The sequence below is a fragment of the Pelodiscus sinensis genome, chromosome 1 (genome assembly GCF_052426305.1).
Source record: "Pelodiscus sinensis isolate ZL-2025 chromosome 1, ASM5242630v1, whole genome shotgun sequence".
In the NCBI taxonomy this organism is placed as follows: Eukaryota; Metazoa; Chordata; order Testudines; family Trionychidae; genus Pelodiscus; species Pelodiscus sinensis.
Window position 1 is genome coordinate 315,994,618 of NC_143052.1, and position 20,114 is coordinate 316,014,731.

Sequence of the window (20,114 nt, forward strand, 5' to 3'; positions counted from 1 at the left end):
GGAACAGTAACTTTTCCTCATTTACTTTCTCCTTACCAGTCATGATTTTATAGACCTCTATCATATCCCCAGTTAGTCTCCTCTTTTCTAAGCTGAAAAATACCAGTTTTTAAATCTCTGCTCATATGGTATCAGTTCCAAATCTCTAACAATTTTTGTTGCCTTTTTTCTGAAATTTTTCAAATGCCAAGGTATCTCTTTTCAGATGAGGCGACCACATTTGCCTGTACTTAAGATGTGGGCATACCGTGGATTTATATAGTAGGGATGTTAGATATTGAATAATTGTGTAACTGTATCAAAATGTTGCGGTTACACAATTATTCAGTAGTCCCTGGGGTCAGTCCCTGGGGTCAGAGCTGACAGCCATTGTGCTCCTGGCCCCCTTCACAGGGAGCACACTGCACTACTGCACAGGGGCGGATGAGAGTGCCGCGGGGACCAGGGCAGCGCCGCAGGGCAGCGCCACGGGGCCCCGGGCAGCAAAATTTCGCAGGGCCCCTACTTTGACACGGCTCATGCGCAGGGCCTTGGGAAGCATGGGGCCTGGGGCAGCTGTCCCACTCGCCCTGCCCTAAATCCGCTGCTGCTGCTGCACCTGATACAGAGGGAGCAGCATGGGGCAGAATCAGCCCCTATCTGCTGGGGCCCAAGCTCCCCACAGATAGAGGCTATGTTGGCATCCCACAAAGCAGCTTCTGTCTGCAGAGAGCCTGCCCCCTCCAGCCCCACATTGCTGCCTCTGGGCAGGCAGTTCCATGGAGCCACTCCCATGCTACCTCAGCCCCAGCAGTCACCTTGTGGCCTGTCCCAGGAGCAGCTACCACATGGCGCTAACCCAATTCCAGCCCTTCCACAGGGCTGAAGCTGGAGCCAGAGCCATGTGGTGACTTCCCAGCTGTTTTGTTCAGTGGCCCCAGCCACTGGAGGAGCCGATGCTGTAGCCAGGCAGTCCTACTGTCACAGCCACACAATTTCGGGCTGAGGCTGGAGGCGCCAATGCCATGGCCATGTGGTCCCGGGTTGGCCCCTGAGGAGCTGCTGCCTCAGCCCCAGTGCTGCCTCCTACTGCTGGGGTACAGTGCAGCCTAACCTACTGCCGGGGAAGGGAGAGGGCTTCAGTGGCAGTGTGGGTTTCCCGCTGTGTGGGGAAAGAGAGGGGCCAGATCTCACTGTGTGCTGCTCAAAATTGGCTTGTGTACCCTTTATGGCACATGTGCCATAGGTTTCTGACCCCTGACGTATGTAGTACAGGCAGTCCCCGGGTTACGTACAAGATAGGGACTGTAGGTTTGTTCTTAAGTTGAATCTGTATGTAAGTCGGAACTGGCGTCCAGATTCAGACACTGCTGAAACTGACCGCCAGTTCTGACTTACATACAGAATCAACTTAAGAACCCCAGGCATCCCCAAGTCAGCTGCTGCTGAAACTGATCAGCAGCTGATTCCAGGAAGCCCGGGGCAGAGCAACTCTGCCTGGGGCTTCCTGTAGTCAGCGCTGGTCATTTTCAGCAGAAGCTGACTTGGGGACGCCTGGGGCAGAGCAGCTGGGGTGCTGCTGGGTTGCTCCAGTAGCGCCGCTCCTGGGTGCTACTGGACCAACCTAGCAGCACCCCATCTGCTCTGCCCCAGGCATCCTGATTCAGCCGCTGCTGAAACTGACCAGCAGCAGCTGAATCAGGACCTGGGGCAGAGCAGCTGGGGTGCTGCCGGGTTGGTCCAGTAGTGCCCAGAGCGGGCGCTGCAGGACCAGTCGGCAGCGCCCCAGCTGCTCTGCCCCAGAGTCCAAAACAAAAGCCTGGTCTGCTGGGGGGGAGGGGGGGGGAAGCACACTAGCTGCTCTGGCAAAGCCTCAGAGGGAGGGGCCCCGCCGCGGCTTCAATCTGGGTGCCTGTGGTCTCCTGGGGACGGTCCCCAGCAGACCACAGGCTCCCGGACTGAAGCCGCAGCCGCGGGGGGGTCCCGCGCCTCTGAGGCTTTGCTCTGGCAAAGCCTCAGAGGCGCGGGAACCCGCCCGGTGCCCCTGGTCTGCTGGAGACGGTCTCCAGCAGACCAGGGGCACCGGAGCAGCTTACGAACGGGGCTTTCTCGCCCCGACTTCCGGGGCGAGAAAGCCCCGTTCGTAAGTGCGGATCCGACATAAGTCGGATCCGCGTAAGTCGGGGACTGCCTGTATAACATTTTAATTATAGATAGATCCTTATTCACAGCCATAGACTCTCTCCTGGAATTAAGTGCCTAAGCGCCCCCCCCCCCCTTTTTTTTTTTTGCACAAGAATTAAGTAGGAAGTGGAGCTGCTTACCTTCCATAAAATTTTAAGCTGGATAGAGCATTCCCTTAGGCTAAAACTTACAAAGGTTTCTTTTCTGGTATATTGTATAGGCATGATTTATTAGGAAGCCATAAGAAAGGCCTTACTGGATCAGACCACAGGTCTCTCTAACTCAGTATCTTGTCTTCTGACAGTGATCAAGTAGCAGGTGTCCCAGAGCCATCCCATTTTCCATTCCTAACCTTGACAAACAGAGGCTAGGACCTGGCTAATAGCCATTGATGGACCTATCCTCCATTCATTTATCTATTTCTCTTTTGAACCCTGTTCAAGTCCTGTCCTTCTCACAACGTCCTCTATCTGGGGTTCCACCAAGTGACTGCATTATGTGAAGAAATTCTTCCTTTTGTTTGTTTTAAACTTGCTGCCTATTAACTTCGTTTTTTGACCACTGGTTATGGTGTTATGAGAGGGAATACATAACTTCTTTACTTTCTCCACACCACTCATGATTTTCTATATCTGCAGGATATTTCCCCTTAGTCATCTCTTTTCCATGCTGAAAAGTCCCAGTCTTATGATTTTCTCCTCATATGGCAGCCATTCCATACCCCTGATAATTTTTGTTGCCCTTTTCTGAATCTCTTCCAGTTTCAGTATACCTTTTTTGAGATGAGCTACCACATCTGCATGCACCAGTAAAGAAGCAGGCATGTGGATTTATACAGAGGCAATATGATATTTTATGACTTATGTATCCCTTAAACAGAATGTTGGCAATCTTTGCTTTTTTGACTGACTGACTTCAGAAAATTATCCCTGGCTCCAAGAGCTCTCTTGAGTGATAACATCTAATTTAGACCCTATCATTTTATATGTATAGTTGGGATTGTTTCCAATATGCATTACTTTGCATTGAGCATTTCTATCAGCTCAGACCATACAGATGAGATAGGCAGGGAATTGTATAGTTTGAGAATTTTTCTGGGGTTTAGGTAAAGGTGAAAGTAAGCCAGTGCACCTTGGTGTGGTACACAGGTAAGAGACTGGCTGGCTGGGTACTGGGCTATGGATGCTGCTTGCATCATGGTTTGTGTGGCCACAGTGTACCAGGTCCAGGGGATCCAGCAGTTGGCTGGTGTAGTGGCTACTCACCCAGCCCCTATTTCCACCCAAAACCTCTAATCTCCTACACTAAACTCCCCATCTCCCTAAACCCCCCATATCTTGCCCTGACTCCTCTACCCCAACATCGTCCGCACCCCTGCCCTGAGCCTCCCACAGCTTCCCCCCACTCCAATCCTTGATCTGAGTGATACAACAGTACCTGTAAGAAATTTAAGTTACTTTAACCTCTAGTTAGGTGTGAGTTAGATGTCTGTTTTCCTGGGCTGAGAGAGCTGTGTTTATACCCAGTGGCCGATTTTTTTAGGGGTCTAAAGACATTTTTTGATTGATACTGAATTGCTTACAGGGTTAGGCAGCATTTGAGCAAGGGCTTTGGGGATCTAAATGTTGGATTTGGGCACCTAAATCCGTTTGGGAGATTTAGCCCTAAATGCCAAATGTTACCATTGGTCCTTAGAATGATTGGTGCTACAGAAATATATGAAATAGAAAAAAATGAAGTGTAAGTGTGATAAAAGTCGAGCAGAGATATGCATAATTGCGAGAGTCTGGCGACTCTTACTATGTTTAAAATGCAGAGCTGCAGCATGGATGGCTCCCAGAGCCAGCACGAGCTGTGACTGCTCAGTCCAAGCTCGAACCAGCTCCTGGAGCTCCCCTTTGCTGTGGCTCTGCAGAGTGGTCCTGTCAATTAATCATATAGTCAACTATACTATTAACAGTCCTATCGACTAATTGTATTGTCAACTATATGATTAGCCTGATAACAACATTTTAACATCTTTATGGTAGGCATGAGCATACAGCAATCGGCGAACTGCTTCTGCTGGAGACTTAAGAGGTGGCCTCTTCCCCCTGTCAGCCAATCAGCTCATATGGGCAAACAGGCAGTCTGCTGCAGGCCAGCTGTTCTCTTACAGACTTTGCTTTCTAACAATACCTGTCCCTTAAGGGTCCAACTAGAAACCTTTGGGCCTGGTTTCTCAGGATAGGTATAGTGAAAGGCATATAGGAGATGCAGGCTCCTACTCAATTAAATATTGTCCTTTCTCTTGGAGCTGACTAGAATCTGCTAAATCACATTCTTTTTGGCCCCCAATATTTATCGGTGAAGGAGAGGGAGTAGCATAGAGTGGGAAGTGATTCTTGAGTAATGATTTTAGAAGGGAGACATGGAAGACTGGGTGAATCTTGCAGGACTCTGTTAGCTGTAACTTGATTGTAATCTGGTTAATCTATTTCATGATCTAGAAAGGAATGAGATACTCATGGTCCAGATTCATGAAGTGGAGAGTTGATCGCAGCTTCTTGGAGAACCACCATGCCTTATTCCTTATCCTGAAGCCACACTTATGCATGCCTCATTTATAGACTTCTGTCCTGAAATATGAAACTTGTAGCAGTCTGGTGTTCTTTGGGATTTCAGGCTTGATGAGTTTGGATGGCAAAGGGATCACTAGATTTTTTTTTTTAAGTGTCTGTATCCAAAATTTATTCACTTCAGCAAAAGATCAGGTTATCTTCTGTCACAGCTGGGACCCATTCACCTCCACAGAGAAAATCCTACCAATAGTGAGGAGGGGGCCGATCGTGCAGTTAACGAGGATGGTGTAGATTCATCCCTGGTGCAGTGCCACGGTGGTGTGGCACTATTTGAAACCATGGGGGTGGTGGGCAAGCGCTAGACCACCCACTTTTCAAAGCCCTTCCCCCAGCCCAGTGGGAGGGACAACTAGACCCAGGCCTAACTGATCATGGGGCACAAATAATGAAAAAAGGTCAGGGTGTGTGGGTCAGAGGTTCAAAATAAGGGAACCGGATGGGGACACCAAGCAGAGACCCCTGGACAGTGCCTGCTGCTCCTCAAAGCTATCAGTGGAGCCAATGGATGCTGCACAGAGGAACTCTGCCCGGATATTTGACACTAGGGAGGAACAGAAGTAGGCCCTACAGTCACAGAGAACCCTCTCGTCCAGCATCCTCCTCCTGTTATTATATATAATGGCTTTCACCAGGGCTAGGAGGAGGTTGATGAGGAGGTCTCACGATTTTGTGGGGCCATGGATGGCATGTGCAAAGATAAAAAGGTGTGGGGGGAAAAGTGCAGCCAGAACTTCAGTAAGAGGTTCTGGAGGAGCTGGAATAGGGGCTGCAACCTGGCGTGTTCCAGGTACACGTATGCCAGGTTTTCCCGCAAGCCAAAAAAGGGACAGATGTCAGGAATAGGGGTGAACCGTTCTAGGTACACGCCCGTGCTGATGTCCCTATTGGGCCATGGGATTAGGGTGGAGTATACACTGGCCCATCGGGGTTCCCCACCCTCCACAAGTCTTAAATAATACCGCCACTTGGTGTTGGGGCGGGGAACGAGGGAGAAGAAGTACAATGTATGGAGCATGAGTGTATATAGATGGTTCCTAGATGTGGTTCGGAAGCAGACTGGCTGCAAATCTGGCAGCTGGCTGGGGGGGGGGGGAGGGTCCAGGGATAGGGAAGCTGGGGGAGGCCTGTAGAACAGGGGCCCAATAAGGAGAGACAGAGGGGTTGCAGTGAGGGGGAGGGGAGGGAAGCAGTGCGTACCTTCTTGCAGGGCTCTCTGCAGAAAATCGAGAGTGGGCTGTGACAAAGCCATCTTCACCTCCTGGAGTACGCACAGAGGGCTTCGGGGAGTGGACAGCCCCATGTGCTGAGCGAGCGCTCGTGGATTCATCCGTGGATGAAGGAGAATAGGTCGAGGGCTGTGATACCAGACATTGAGTTTGAGAGCATGAGAATTTGAGTACATAATCTCCTTACCAGGTTCATGGTACTTGTTTTGGGACTATATATCTCTCTTCTTTGTCCTTGTCCCTGGCTTGTAGTTGACCCCAAACTTGAATTGTACAAGAAGGATCAGCATGTCTGTAGACAATACAGATGCCTTGCCATTTTAGACAGTTTTTGTGATCTGTTAGTACTTGTACTGGAACCTAGCACCTACTAGAATAATGTGTCATTCTTCATAGGCTGTTTTGATATCTAGAAATTCTTTGTTTGTGTTAAACTTAAAAAACAAATAGTCTAGTAGCACCTTAAAGACTAACGAAACATGTAGATAGTATCATGAGCTTTCGTGGGTACAACCTACTTCTTCAAATGTTGGAAGTCCAGATTCATAATTCCTCTGAGCAGGAGTGAATTTTCATAAGAAAAAAATCACTGAATTCAAGTATTGGGAGCAGTGGGTTGGGCAAGTGTAACATTTAGAGTTCCTGCCCTTATAGTAAATGGTCTGCAAGGTCTGAGTGGATAAAGATGGGAGCTGTGATGTATCCCAATTTCAAATTGTCAAAGGCAGTTTGTGCCTTTGGGGGCCATGAGAACTGACTCCCTTTCACAACAAAGCTGAGAGGATTAGTGAGCACAAAGAATCCTGGGAGAAATTTGCAGATGATACCAAACTGGGTGGGGTTGCGACTTCTTTGGAGGATAGGGACATAATTCAAAATGACCTTAGCAAGTTAGAGAAATGGTCAGAGGTAAACAGGATGAGGTTTAATAAAGAGAAATGCAAAGTGCTCCACTTAGGAAGGAACAATCAGTTCCATACATACAAGATGGGAAGCGACTGTCTAGGAAGGAGCATGGTGGAAAGGGATCTAGGGGTCATAGTGGACCACAAGTTGAATATGAGTCAACAGTGTGATGCTGTTGCCAAAAAAGCAAATATGATTCTAGGTTGTATCAACAGGTGTGTTGTAAGCAAAACTCGTGAAGTCATTCTGCCGCTCTATTCTGCACTAGTTAGGCCTCAGCTGGAGTACTGTGTCCAGTTCTGGGCGCCACATTTCAAGAAAGATGTGGAGAAATTGGAAAGGGTACAGAGAAGAGCGACAAGAATGATTAAAGGTTTAGAGAACATGACCTATGAAGCCAGGCTTCATGAACTGGGCTTGTTTAGTTTGGAAAAAAGAAGATTAAGGGGGGGACATGATAGCGGTTTTCAAATATCTAAAAGGGTGTCACAATGAGGAAGGCGAAAATTTGTTCCTCTTGGTTTCTGCGGACAGGACAAGGAGTAATGGGCTTAAAGTGCAGCAGGGGAGGTTTAGATTGGACATTAGGAAAAAATTCCTAACTGTCAGGGTGGTCAAATATTGGAATAAATTGCCAAGGGAGGTGGTGGAATCTCCCTCTCTGGAGATATTTAAGAACAGGTTAGATAGACATCTGTCAGGGATGGTGTAGACGGAGCTTGATCCTGCCTTGAGGGCGGGGGGCTGGACTCGATGACCTCTCGAGGTCCCTTCCAGTCCTATTATTCTATGATTCTATGAAATTATCTATAAAAATCACCAAAAACCAAGAAACATTGGATTCTGCAGATTTTCTATGGTGCCACCCAATCCATGATGGTAGTCATATTGCAGGGGGTCCATAACCAGTCCTTTGAGTGAAATGATATAGCCAAGAAATTCAAGGTCAAACTCACCTCTCTCTGGGTTGATGTGTAGATGATTCTGGAATAGCCTTTCAGAGTGCTGCATACTTGTTGGTCAAAAAGAGTTGGTCTTTGGGGAAAATCAGAATATCATTGAGGTGAGTAATGACAAGATGGTCCAGCATATTTCAAAATATATTGCTCCGCACTCTTTCAACACTTATGGAACATTCCATAAGCCAATTAGAATGACTAGATATTGATGGTAGTCATGTTAAGTATGAAAGGTGATCATCCACTTGTCTCTTTTTCATGCATAGGTTATAAGTCCTGCACAGATCTAACTTCATATATTTGTGGGAATTTCAGCGATTACACATTTACCTAAATAAACACATTTTAATATCCCTAGATTATATAAACTAAAACATTGTCCAGTTGCCACAGGATTTTTGGAGACACTTCTGATTGTTGAATGGATGCGTACATATCTAAATATAGTATCTCTTGCAGCCTGAGTGAGCATACTTGATATACAAGTTTCTGTCCAAACATCGTATTTCTTATCAGCATTGAGATATTTCTAAAAGTCTAACTTCCTATTTGGGAAAGAAAATAATCAGGTCTGAAGTGAAATGTATTCAGTTAAACTTTGATGTTTATTCATTTAAACTCATTGTTGGCAAGGAGTATATCCCTTCATATTGAAATGTGAACATTTGCAGCAATCTTCTTTGTCAGTTGCTATATTTATTTTAAATTCTAGCTCTTGTATATACATATAGAGGGATTATGCTGCTTTTTGCCTGCTGCAAAGTTTTCACTATAGTGGTTCTTGCTATAGCGAACTAGTCACACTCAACCGGCCAAATAGCCATGTTGTTCAAGCCAATTAGCCATACTCAAATAGCCACATATGGTTAGCAGTGAGCATGTTGGACACCACTTGTTTACACCACAATTAAATAGCCCCTTAGCGTGAGCTCCTTAGCTCAAGTCAGTTGGCACTTGCCAGCCATAGGTGTTTAATTGCAATGTAGACCTATCCCTAGATTAATGGATTCCAAGGCCAGAAGGGGCCATTGTAATCTAATCTGACCTTCTGTATAACACAAGCCATAGAACTTCCCCCAAAATAATTCCTAGAGAATAGTTTTTAGAATAACATCCAATCTTGGTTTCAAAACTTCCAGTGATGGAAAATTTGCCATGATTCTTTGTAAACTGTTGGAATGGTTAATTACACTTTATTTCCAGCCTGAATTTGCCTAACTTCAGTTTCCAACTATTGGATCATGTTGTGTTTTTCTCTGCTGTGTTGAAAAGCTCATTATTAAATACTAGACTGCTTAACCATGTAGATACTTAACTGATTGTAATCAAGTCACCTCTTAGTCTTCTTATTGTTACCATGTTTAATCTATTTAGTTTGAGTTCCTCACAGTAAGGCATGCTATCTAATCCTTTAATCGTTCTTGTAGTTTTTCTCTGAACTCTCCATGTTATCACCATTCTTCCTGAATTGTGGGCATCAGAAATAGGCACAGTATTCCAATATTGATGGCACCAATGCCAAATATAGATGTAAAACAACCTCTGTACTCCTACTTGAGATTTTCCTATTTATGCAGGATCACATTAGCTCATTTGGACACAGTGTCGCATTGGAGCTCATGTTCAGCTGATTAACCACCACAGCCTCCAAATTTTTTCAAAGTCACAGCTTCCAAGAATAGAGTCCCCTGCAGTATAAGCATGGTTGCATTCTTTGCTCCTTGATGTATATATTCACATTTAGCTGTTTTAAAAACACACATTGTTTGCTAGCGTCTAGTGTACCAAATGATTTGGATTGTTCTATACCAGTGATTTATCTTTTTTATCATTTATCACTTCCCCAGGTTTTCGGTCATCTGCAGACTTGCTCATTGATAAAAATGTTAAATAGCCAAGAACTGATAATTATCCAGTCATACTTTGTATCGTTTGAGAATTGGCTTTCTTCCAGTTTTCTAGAACTACCCCAGTGCGGCATGACTTATTGAAAATCAACTTCTTCCAAGATCTAGGATGCTTGGATACTTCAGTAATGGGAACTTAAATGAAATAGAACTCTTGCCACATAATTCCCACAAAAAATTGTTTTGTACCAGGTAAGCCTGCTTCACCAACCCCTCCAGTCATTTCCCAACTGCTCTGCTCAATAGTAGGTAAACAATTACCTGTTAATAGACCTGCTGAGGTAACTGTTTGCTCAGAGAAGTTCCTGAATTGTTTGACAGGACTCTGCTTCTGAATAGGATGCCTGCTTTTTCCAAGCTTGGCAATCTCTTCAAGTCTCCTGTGCCCCCCAAACCTCCACTTCTTCATCTTACTCCAGGATTTTAGCTTTGTATAGACATTTTTATTTTGGAAAATAGCGGTTGCATAAAATATGTGATCAATAATTTGGCATCAAGCATTTTATGTGCTGTCGTTTTACAAAGAAAGCTTTATTTCTCAAATTTTTATAATCTTTTGTTGTTGGCTACAGTGCCAGTAAAAACTTTAATACAAGTTAATGTCTTAAAATATGATGGCATTGTAGTTGTCCTTTTTAAATCAAGAATCTACATTCTTGGGGGATTCTCAGATGTTGATTGATTTCTATGAGGTAGACAATTTGGCAATTTTGACATTTTGGCAGAAGGTCCAAATGACTTGACTATGGTTTTGAAGGATTAAATAGCCATGGATCATGAACTGTCCCTTCATCTTAATAGTGTCTCTTTTATGTCAAGATTGAGAAATGTAAATGATGAGCCTTTCTTTGTCTAAGGCAGTAATATTACTAAGTAGTTCAGAGAGTGCAAGAAATCCAAACACAACTAATTTGGCCTTTCCTCCCCTTCTCAAGGATTCTACAGTTCAACATAACATAAATGTTTAGAGAACTTGTAAGCAAGTACATGGAATTAATACTTTGTTCCAAAGCTTAAAGTATTTTATTTGGTAAAATTGAAGTGTTTGTTTATGCTAAATGTGATGTTATTAGAAACACTTAAATGGCAAAAGTGGATTTCCACTCTAATATACTGTGTGGTACTGATTCTAAATTTCCTTTGTCCAAATGTTTGCATGGTATTTCCTTTATTGTAACAATGTCAGTAATTCAGAAGGATATACTTTATAGAATGACTGCTTCTTTCATCATTCTAACACAGTTTTAAAGCATATTTTTTTAAATATTGTACTAATTAATACTTTGTAATAACATCCCTCATATCAAGGGTTGGCAATAGTTTTTGACCGTGGGTCACGTCAACATTTTTTGAAGTGGCTCTGGGCTGCCCTGGAAAGGGTGGAGCTTCAGGCAGAAGGGGCGGAAACTTCCATGTTTCCCCGCCCACAGACCTAGATTGGTCTGAGGGTATGGGAGCGCATGAAGTCTTTGCCCATGTCGCCCCTCCACCAGAGAGAACCACCAGCTATTCTGAAGAGCTGGCAGTTCCTTCTAGGTGCCTGTGCCCCTGACGGTGGGAGGAGACGTTGTGCGCTGCCCAGTCCAATCAGGGCTTGGGAGCTGCAGGAGGCATGCAAAGTCTCCCACCCTGCCCCATTTCTGCAAGGAGCGTGCGGCGTTTCTGTGCGTTGCATGCTCCCTGCAGGCTTGGAGGAGACTTTGCACTTGACTGGCTTGGGGGCGGGGAGGAGTGTGAACTCTCTTGCTCCCTGCCCTTGGGCCCATGGGGCTTAGAGTAAGTGCTGCATGCTCCTCGGTCCCTACTCCCTGATTGGCCTGGGAACAGCAGGGACACCGCGGGTCAGATCAATTCACTTGGTGGGCCAGATTCGGCCCACAGAGGCTCTTTTGCCCACCCCTGCCTTATATGCATCTTATTTTTAGTATACCAGAATACCTGGGGCTCTGCTCTCCTGACCTCCCCCATGGCTCTGTTGCCACCTGCAAGGGGGACTCCATGGTCTGCCCAGCAGCTCCACTGCTCCTCAGTGGCCCCATGCCTGGAGCTCCATGATCCGCCTGGCAGCCCAGCTGCTACCAGGGGCTCTCCCCACTGCCCAGCTGCAGCCCAGGATTCTGCATTCCACCTGCCCTAGTCTGGCAATGCTCCTGGCCCCATGGGGTCACTCCATTGATTCCAGACCAGGGGTGTTGCCAGACTACGGAAGTTTGGATTACGGAGTGTTAGCCTATACTGTATAACTGATAACACTATGACTAATAGAAAGTGTACTATATGTAAAATCTCATTTGACAATCTCTGAGCACTTAACACATGTTCCCAAAAGCCCTTTTAGGATGTATACCACTACCTCAATAGATGATGTGACTTGTTGTGTGTCTACTAGGATGTTTTCTTAAATATGCCCTCCCTCATTAAAGTGCAAGGTTTTGGCACAAAACTGATTTGTGGAGCACAACATGTGACCACTGTGATTGTCTCACTCATTTTTGGGAGATCACTGTAGTGCTGATTAGCAAACTAGATGTGAAGGAGTAGCTGTTGCTTTTTGTAGGTGGCTATTAAGAACCTGATTTCCCTGGAATTCTCCTACTTTCTCCTGCCCTTAAATGGAAGGAGAAAGTCCACTGCCTCTCCAGCACTATGAACTAGAAAGACTTCTGGAGATTGCGGAGTTTAGGTGTCTACGTGTGAGATGGGGAGGCTTGGTGATAGAGCAATACTTAAACTCCTTCGCCAGTTCCATGGGGAATCAGGTACAGAATAGAGTAGCCTGATTGGGGAAAACTCTTTGGGTGATTGAGGGAAAGGGAACCAAGTCTCTTGAGGCTGTGTTTATGGATTATGCCCTTTACCCATTTTCTGTGATGACTAAGGCATAACATATGAGAAACTCTGCAAATGTAACCTTACAGTCATTCCCTCTGTTCCACTCCTGTAGTAACTTCCATAAGAAGTGATATTCTGGTCCCCAGTTGCTTTTGTTTTTAAACATAAATAATATACCGGCTAACTAGATCAGCAGTGTAGTGTGTGTGTGTGTAATGTACCCTCTTACTTCTGTTGTTTAGATGGTAATCTTCTTCTTAAACCCTTGTACTCCGAGTGGAGCATAGGTCACCTGCAAGTCTCCTCTACTTCACCCTGTCTTGAGACACAACTTCTAGCTGACTCCAGGAGTACCCCATTTGTTGTCCTTCAAGATGGTAACCAGCCAGGGTTAATTCAAAACCTGTTATGAATATGTTGAAGAAATGGTCTATTATAATCAATCTCTCTCTCTCTCTCTCTCTCTCTCTCTCTCTCTCTATCTATCTATCTATCTATCTATCTATCTATCTATCTATCTATCTATCTATCTATCTATCTATCTATCTATCTATCTATCTATCTATCTATCTATCTATCTATCTATCTATCTATCTATCTATCTATCTATCTATCTATCTATCTATCTATCTATCTATCTATAAAACTTTTCCTATGGGACAACAGAGTGACATCATCGTGTCACTCTGCATCCCCAGGAGCTGTGACCACGTGACTTAGCTGTGAAATGGGGGAGTGGTTCCATCCCCACGTGCTCCCTATACCACACGCCTGCTACATGGCTTCACTCTCTCTCTGGCCTGGCCTGTCCATAGCACTTGGAGGCCATGCTGCAGGTTTCCCCCTGAGCAAGCGGCTCCGGTGTGTGCCAGTGACCTGGGCCAGGCCCCTGGCTCAGGCACTCTCTCCCGGGAGCTCCATCTCCCTGTGCCCCCTGGAGCAGCATTTGCCTGCTTCTGGGACCCACCCCCAGCCTTCCTGTCCCATGTGCCTACTGCGCAGCTTGGCTCTGTGTGGCCTGGATACAGTTCTTGGGGGGGGCATACTCTCCTGGGCCCACCACGAGGTCTTGCACCCCGGTCACTCCCCCAGCTCTCCAGAGTGGCTGCTCTGGGCTCCCTGGCCGTGCCATGGAGCAAAGCTGCCCCAACAGGCCTATTTGGAAAGGCTAGGCTGGGGGCAGGCTCTCGCTTCTTCTGTGGTGACCGGGATTGCGTTGCCTGCCCTGATGGTGCTCCTGGGGGTGGGGCACACAGCTCAACACATTTATGGGAGAGGGCAGTGTGTGTGTAGGAAGAGAGGAAGGGGGATAAGGTGTATGTGGGAATGGGCAGTGCAGTGAGGGAGATATAGGAATGGAGGCAGGGCGATGGGCAGTGTGGGTAAGGAGAGGGATTAAGGAGGATGGTGAGTGCAGGAATGGAGAACTATGTGTTGCTGGGGGGAGTAAGGGCGAAGCTGGGGCTGGCGTGGCCTTGGCTCTGGCCGATAGCTGGGGGAGGGGAGGGGAGAAAGCTGGGGCTGCCTACCCCCCCAGAGAGAGAGAGAGTTGGCAAGCATAGCGAGTAAGGGGCACAGCCCCCTAGTATTTTATAAAAATGAGTGTTCTACATGGCTCTTGCCACAGTATCTTTTAAAATAGCATTTAATATTGTGGTTGCATTACAAAGTTACAGAGCTACACTTAATTTATTATAGCATTCTGTTAAAATGTGACAACAAAAAACCTGCTGATTTACTAAACTTGTGTTGTATTCAAAATCTTTACAAAGGTATGACCCTTGCTAAATGTGAAAATATTAATTCTGATGTGGTTTCTTTTAGGATAAAGTATTAATACAATGTTTACTTAAATATGGTGGGACCAAACAGATATTTTCAGGAAAATGTTACTGTGATTTATAAATTAGGGGTAAAATTTTCAAAAGTGCTTAACTCACTTTGGAAAATGAATTCCTAAATCATGTAGGCATTTTTGAAAATGTTACTCTTAGGCAAGTTCTATAGTACATAAGAACGGCCATACTGGGTCAGACCAAAGGTCCATCTAGCCCAGTATCCTGTCTACTGACAGTGGCCAGCACCAGGTGCCACAGAGAGGGTGGACCGAAGACAATGATCAAGCAATTTGTCTCCTGCCATCCCTCTCCAGCCTCTGACAAACAGAGGCCAAGGACACCATTTTATCCCCTGGCTAATAGCCTTTTATGGACCTAACCTCCATGAATTTATCCAGCTTCTCTTTAAACTCTATTATAGTCCTAGCCTTCACAGCCTCCTCTGGCAAGGAGTTCCACAGGTTGACAACACGCTGTGTGAAAAAGAACTTCCTTTTATTAGTTTTAAACCTGCTACCCATTAATTTCATTTGGTGTCCTCTAGTTCTTCTATTATGGGAACTAATAAATAACTTTTCTTTATTGGCCCTCTCCACACCACTCATGATTTTATAGACCTCTATCATATCCCTCCTCAGTCTCCTCTTTTCTAAACTGAAAAGTCCCAGTCTCTTTAGCCTCTCCTCATATGGGACCCGTTCCAAACCCCTAATAATTTTAGTTGCCCTTTTCTGAACCCTTTCCAAGGCCAAAATATCTTTTTTGAGGTGAGGAGACCACATCTGTACACAGTATTCATGATGTGGGCGTTCCATAGTTTTATACAGGGGCAGTAAGATATTCTGGGTCTTATTTTCTATCCCTTTCCTAATAATTCCTAGCATCCTATTTGCCTTTTTGACCGCCGCTGCACTCTGTGTGGAAGTTTTCAGAGAACTGTCCACGATAACTCCAAGATCTCTTTCCTGATTTGTCGTAGCCAAATTAGCCCCCATCATACTGTACGTATAGTTGGGGTTATTTTTCCCGATGTGCATTACTTTACATTTATCCACATTAAATTTCATTTGCCATTTTGTTGCCCAATCACTCAGTTTGGTGAGATCTTCTTGGAGTCCCTCACAGTCTGCTTCTGTCTTGACTATCCTAAACAGTTTGGTATCATCTGCAAACTTTACTACCTCACTGCTTACCCCTTTCTCCAGATCATTTATGAATAAGTTGAAAATGATTGGTCCCCGGACTGACCCTTGGGGGGCACCACTAGTTACCCCTCTCCAATCTGAAAATTTACCATTTATTCCTACCCTTTGTTTCCTGTCTTTTAACCAGTTCTCAATCCAAGAAAGGACCTTCCCTCTTATCCCATGGCCATGTAATTTACACAAGAGCCTTTGGTGAGGGATCTTGTCAAAGGCTTTCTGAAAATCCAAGTATACTATATCTACTGGATCCCCTTATCCGCATGTTTGTTAACCCCTTCAAAGAACTCTAATAGATTAGTAAGACAGGATTTCCCTTTACAGAAACCATGTTGACTTTTGTCCAATAAATTATGCTCTTCTACATGCTTCACAATTTTATTCTTTACTATTGCTTCGACTAATTTGCCCGGTACTGAAGTTAGACTTACCGGTCTGTAATTGCCAGTATCGCCTCTAGAGCCCTTTTTAAATATTGGTGTCACATTGGCTACCTTCCAGTCATTAGGTACGGAAGCCGATTTAAAGGATAGGTTATAAACCACAGATAATAGCTCAGCAATTTCCCATTTAAGTTCTTTTAGAACCCTTGGATGAATGCCATCCGGTCCCGGAGATTTGTTAACATTAAGCTTTTCTGTTTGTTCCAAAACCACCTCTAATGACACTTCAATCCGAGACAGTTCCTCAGATTCATCACCCACAAAGGACGGTGCAGATTCAGGAGTCTCCCCAACGTCCTCAGCCGTGAAGACTGAAGCAAAGAAATCATTTAATAGAAGCACAACGTTGTGGTTATAGCCATACCAATAGTGCTGTGGGTTAATTTGTACTGGCAAAACTATACTTTTATCAATATTTCAGCCTGCCCCTCTCCCTGAAATGAAATAACCTATATGGATAGAAGCACAGTTTTTTTGTTTTGTTTTTGTTTTTTGTTTTTGGTATAACTGCATTTACTCTAGGGTAGCGATGGGCAACCAAGATTAGTGAATGAGCTGCATGAGCAACCTTCCTGGATCTCAGTGGGCTACGTGATTGCTAGTGGTGGGCAATTTGTGGCCGGCGGCCTGCTGGGATTCTTACTTATGGCCTGTGCACCCCCTTTCTGTCCCCTTCCCCATGCCTCTCATGCACTGTGGCATTAGCCCCACACTTCCTACTTTTCCCCCTCCCTCACAGCACTTTTGGAGTACCATGATTCTGCTGATTTGCGTTCCATCCATGCTCCTCCTTCTCCCTCTCAGAGCTTGAACAGCTGATTCCTAGCGTTCAAACTCTGAGAGGGCGGGGAAAGAGTAAGGATGGAGCATGAATCCTCAGATTCATGGCACTCAAAGTGCTGGAAGGGAGGGAGAGGAGTAGGAAGTGCAGGACTCTACTGCCACGGTATGTAAGTGGCACATGGGGGAGGAGGACAGCCAAGGGGTCCACAGATGGAACCCCAGTAGGCTTGATGTGGCCCATGGGTGGCAGGTTGCCCACCACTATGCTAGGGGCTTATAGTGGTAAGGGATCACATCTCTTCACAACCCTGATTAAGACCTGTTTTCAGTCTCAAATGAAACTTTCCCTCCGGCCGGCTGGTTGGTTCTCCCCCACTTCTCTTCACAATCTTCTGTGGCTAGCCACGCTGCACCCAACCCCCGCCCCGCCGCCAGCTCTGCCTCCCTCCAGCCGGTTTGTGCTCTGGATCTTCCCCAGCCAGCCCCTCTACACCCCCTGCCAGCTCTGCTTCCGGTGGCCAGTTTGCCCATACTCCTCCTTATCTCCCCCAGCCAGCCCTGCTCCTGCCGGCTGCCCCCCCCATATCCCTTGGCCAGCCCCCCTCGCCCCACTGACCAGTCCTGCTTCCCATCAGGGCCCCCCCATTTCCCCTGGCCAGCCCCGCGCCCCCCCCCCCCGTCAGCTCTGCTTCCTGGCCCCTCCTTCCTCCCAGTCCCCTCCCCCCCCTTCCTCCTGGCCAGCCCCACTCTCCTCCCGACCGGTCCCGCCCCTGCCCCTTTTGAAGTGTGTCTGGTATATTTTTTTTTTATGACTACCTGGTAACCCTAATACACAGTGCTTTTTTGGGGTGACTCTTTTTTTTTTGCTCAACAACTTCGAGCCAGGTGTACTTAACTCTTATGTAGCATTCTTCAACTTTAAAGAAGTATTTAAATATCAGCTACTCTTTACAATCCTTGATATTAGAAAAGTCTGTGATATCGTAGTTGGTGCATATGGCATTTTAGATCATCATAGTCCTTCACGTTCTCTAAAATGTAGCTGCAGAAAACCAATACAATTAATTTAGTTTTGTTTTCACTATGCTCTTCTAGTTCTGCTAACGGGGCATTGGTGCTGGATGTCTTAATTGCTTTTATGTTAAGTGAACAACAACTGAGTGTTGTGTGTTTTATGCAGGTAGACTACTTATTTGTTTACCTCTGTTGGAATTTGTACTATTTGCTAGGGTGTACATGGACTCTACTGTGATTAACTGTATAACAACCGTATTATATTTGTCTTCAACAGAAGGGGACAAAAGAATTTGCAGAAGATTTGACTGAACAAGAGATTCAGGAAAGGAGAGAAAATGCCGAAACCAGTAAGTAGATGCCTCTTTACTCTTCTAGAACTTGACATAATAACAGCCATAAGATTCCCTGGACTGTGGTCTGTCAGATCTCATAAGCTAATAAACATGATTAGGCCTATTTAATACTTGCATATGGATAAGTATCCAAGGAAGAAATCTGGGTTCTTCATAAAGTGGTGATTAGTTCTCTCTGAAATGAAACTGGACATGTGAAAAGCCTGCTACCTCCTACTAGGGATGTTAAAATTCACTGAAATAGTCAGAAGTTTATTTGTAACTATTGCAGGCTCTGCAATATAAAGGTTAAATAAGCTTTATACTGCAGAGCCTGCAGTAAAGCCTCCCCCTGAGCGAAGCTGCCAGTTCAGTTCCCGGGGGGCAGCTTCCCTGCCATGGAGAAGCCGCCTCCCCCGGAGCCAGGCGGTCAGCAGCTGCCAGCTCTGCTCCTGGGGAAGCAGCTTCCCTGCTGCAGGGTAGCTTCCTCCCTGGGAGCTGGGTCAGTAGGAGCTGCAGGCTCTGCTCCTGGAGAGGCAGCTTCACTGGGCATCAAAGCCATCTCCCTGGGAGCCAGCTCCGCATAACTGACAGAATTATGCTTACCTGTTAAACCGTGAGACACACTCTACCATCCCTAATTTTGGTAGCTACTCTGACTTTTTGCCTAAAACTTATAGTCACTTAAATTCTATCTTTGTAATCAATAAACTTCTTTTACTGTTTCTTTATTAGTGCGTTTGTCTGAAGTTGCTCAGAGGTTTTACAAAGGCTGTCATATATCCACTTTCCATTGATGATGTGAACTAATTAATAAATTAAATGGTGTATTCCTGAAGTACAGTACTGAGAGCTTGTGGGGAGGGTTGGTTCTGATGCCTTTCTCTGTGTAATTCATGAGTGACGCCGGGAGCATTCATGCAAGATAGGTAGGTGGATATGGGAGGTCTTCACATGTGCTTGAGCTGAGTGATAACATCTCCTGGAGAGGTTGTTGCTTCTCACTAGCATTGAGAGAGAGATCCCAGGCTGGATGGAGCTAAGAGGGCACAGTGGTCCTATGATCCCAGGCTGCACCCTAAAAGGATCCTATCACACCCTTTATCCTCCAATTTTCATTCACATGGAACAGCTTATTTGTTCAGTCTCTGTTTATAGGCTGTTTGAATGCTGTTTCTGCCTTGTACAAAGTTATTAGATTAAATAATTATAATAGCTAGCTTTTATTTAGCTCTGTTACTCATTAGGTTTAAAAGAAATTTTGCTGTTGGTTTGGACTAGGGATGTTAACGTGTACCCCTTTACACAATTAACTGATAAGCCTGGGCTCATTGGTTAATCCTACGCATTATACACACCTCCACCCTTGCTACCTCTGTATCAAAGGCAGCATTAGGGGGCGGGGAGGAATCCTCCCTTTGTGTGCCAGCTCCCATGGAGCTGCCTCCCACAGAGAGGGGCAGCGAAAGCCAGTATCCTTGGGGAACCAGCTTTCAAGCGTGCGTGCTGGGTCCCGTCTGTTCCCCCACCCCCGTTGCCTCCCACAGAGGCAGTAGCACAGGCAGGCAAGAGCCAGCTTAAAATCCAGCTCCCCGTGAGCACCAGCTCCCATGGAGATACCTGCTTTCCCTCTCTCTCTTGCCCGCTCTCCTGCGCTGCTGCCTGATAAAGAGGCAGCAGTGGGGGGGAGAGGCGGAAGCTGGCTCCCTGCGCGTACCGGCTCCCATGGAGCTGCTCCCACACACACATGCTTCTATTTCTGTATGAGAGCTGGAGCCCTGTAGTCACTGGCTTCCATCTGCCCCCCATGCATGTAAACGTGCAACTGCTGAAAAAATTCACCAGTTACGCATTTATAAGAATAAACATTTGTTCACATCTCTAG

The 20,114-nt window shown here is 45.8% G+C and overlaps 1 protein-coding gene across 2 annotated transcripts in view; it reads left to right on the forward strand.

Moving 5' to 3' along the window:
• RDX (radixin) overlaps positions 1 to 20,114 on the forward strand; it is a 100,381-nt gene that overhangs the window by 2,286 nt on the left and 77,981 nt on the right. For both annotated transcript variants that reach the window (XM_089775625.1, XM_089775627.1), the window contains exon 2: positions 18,172 to 18,244. In XM_089775625.1, coding sequence (XP_089631751.1) covers positions 18,233 to 18,244 — 12 coding nt within the window. In that variant the 5' untranslated portion in view covers positions 18,172 to 18,232. The remainder of the gene's footprint in view (positions 1 to 18,171; positions 18,245 to 20,114) is intronic.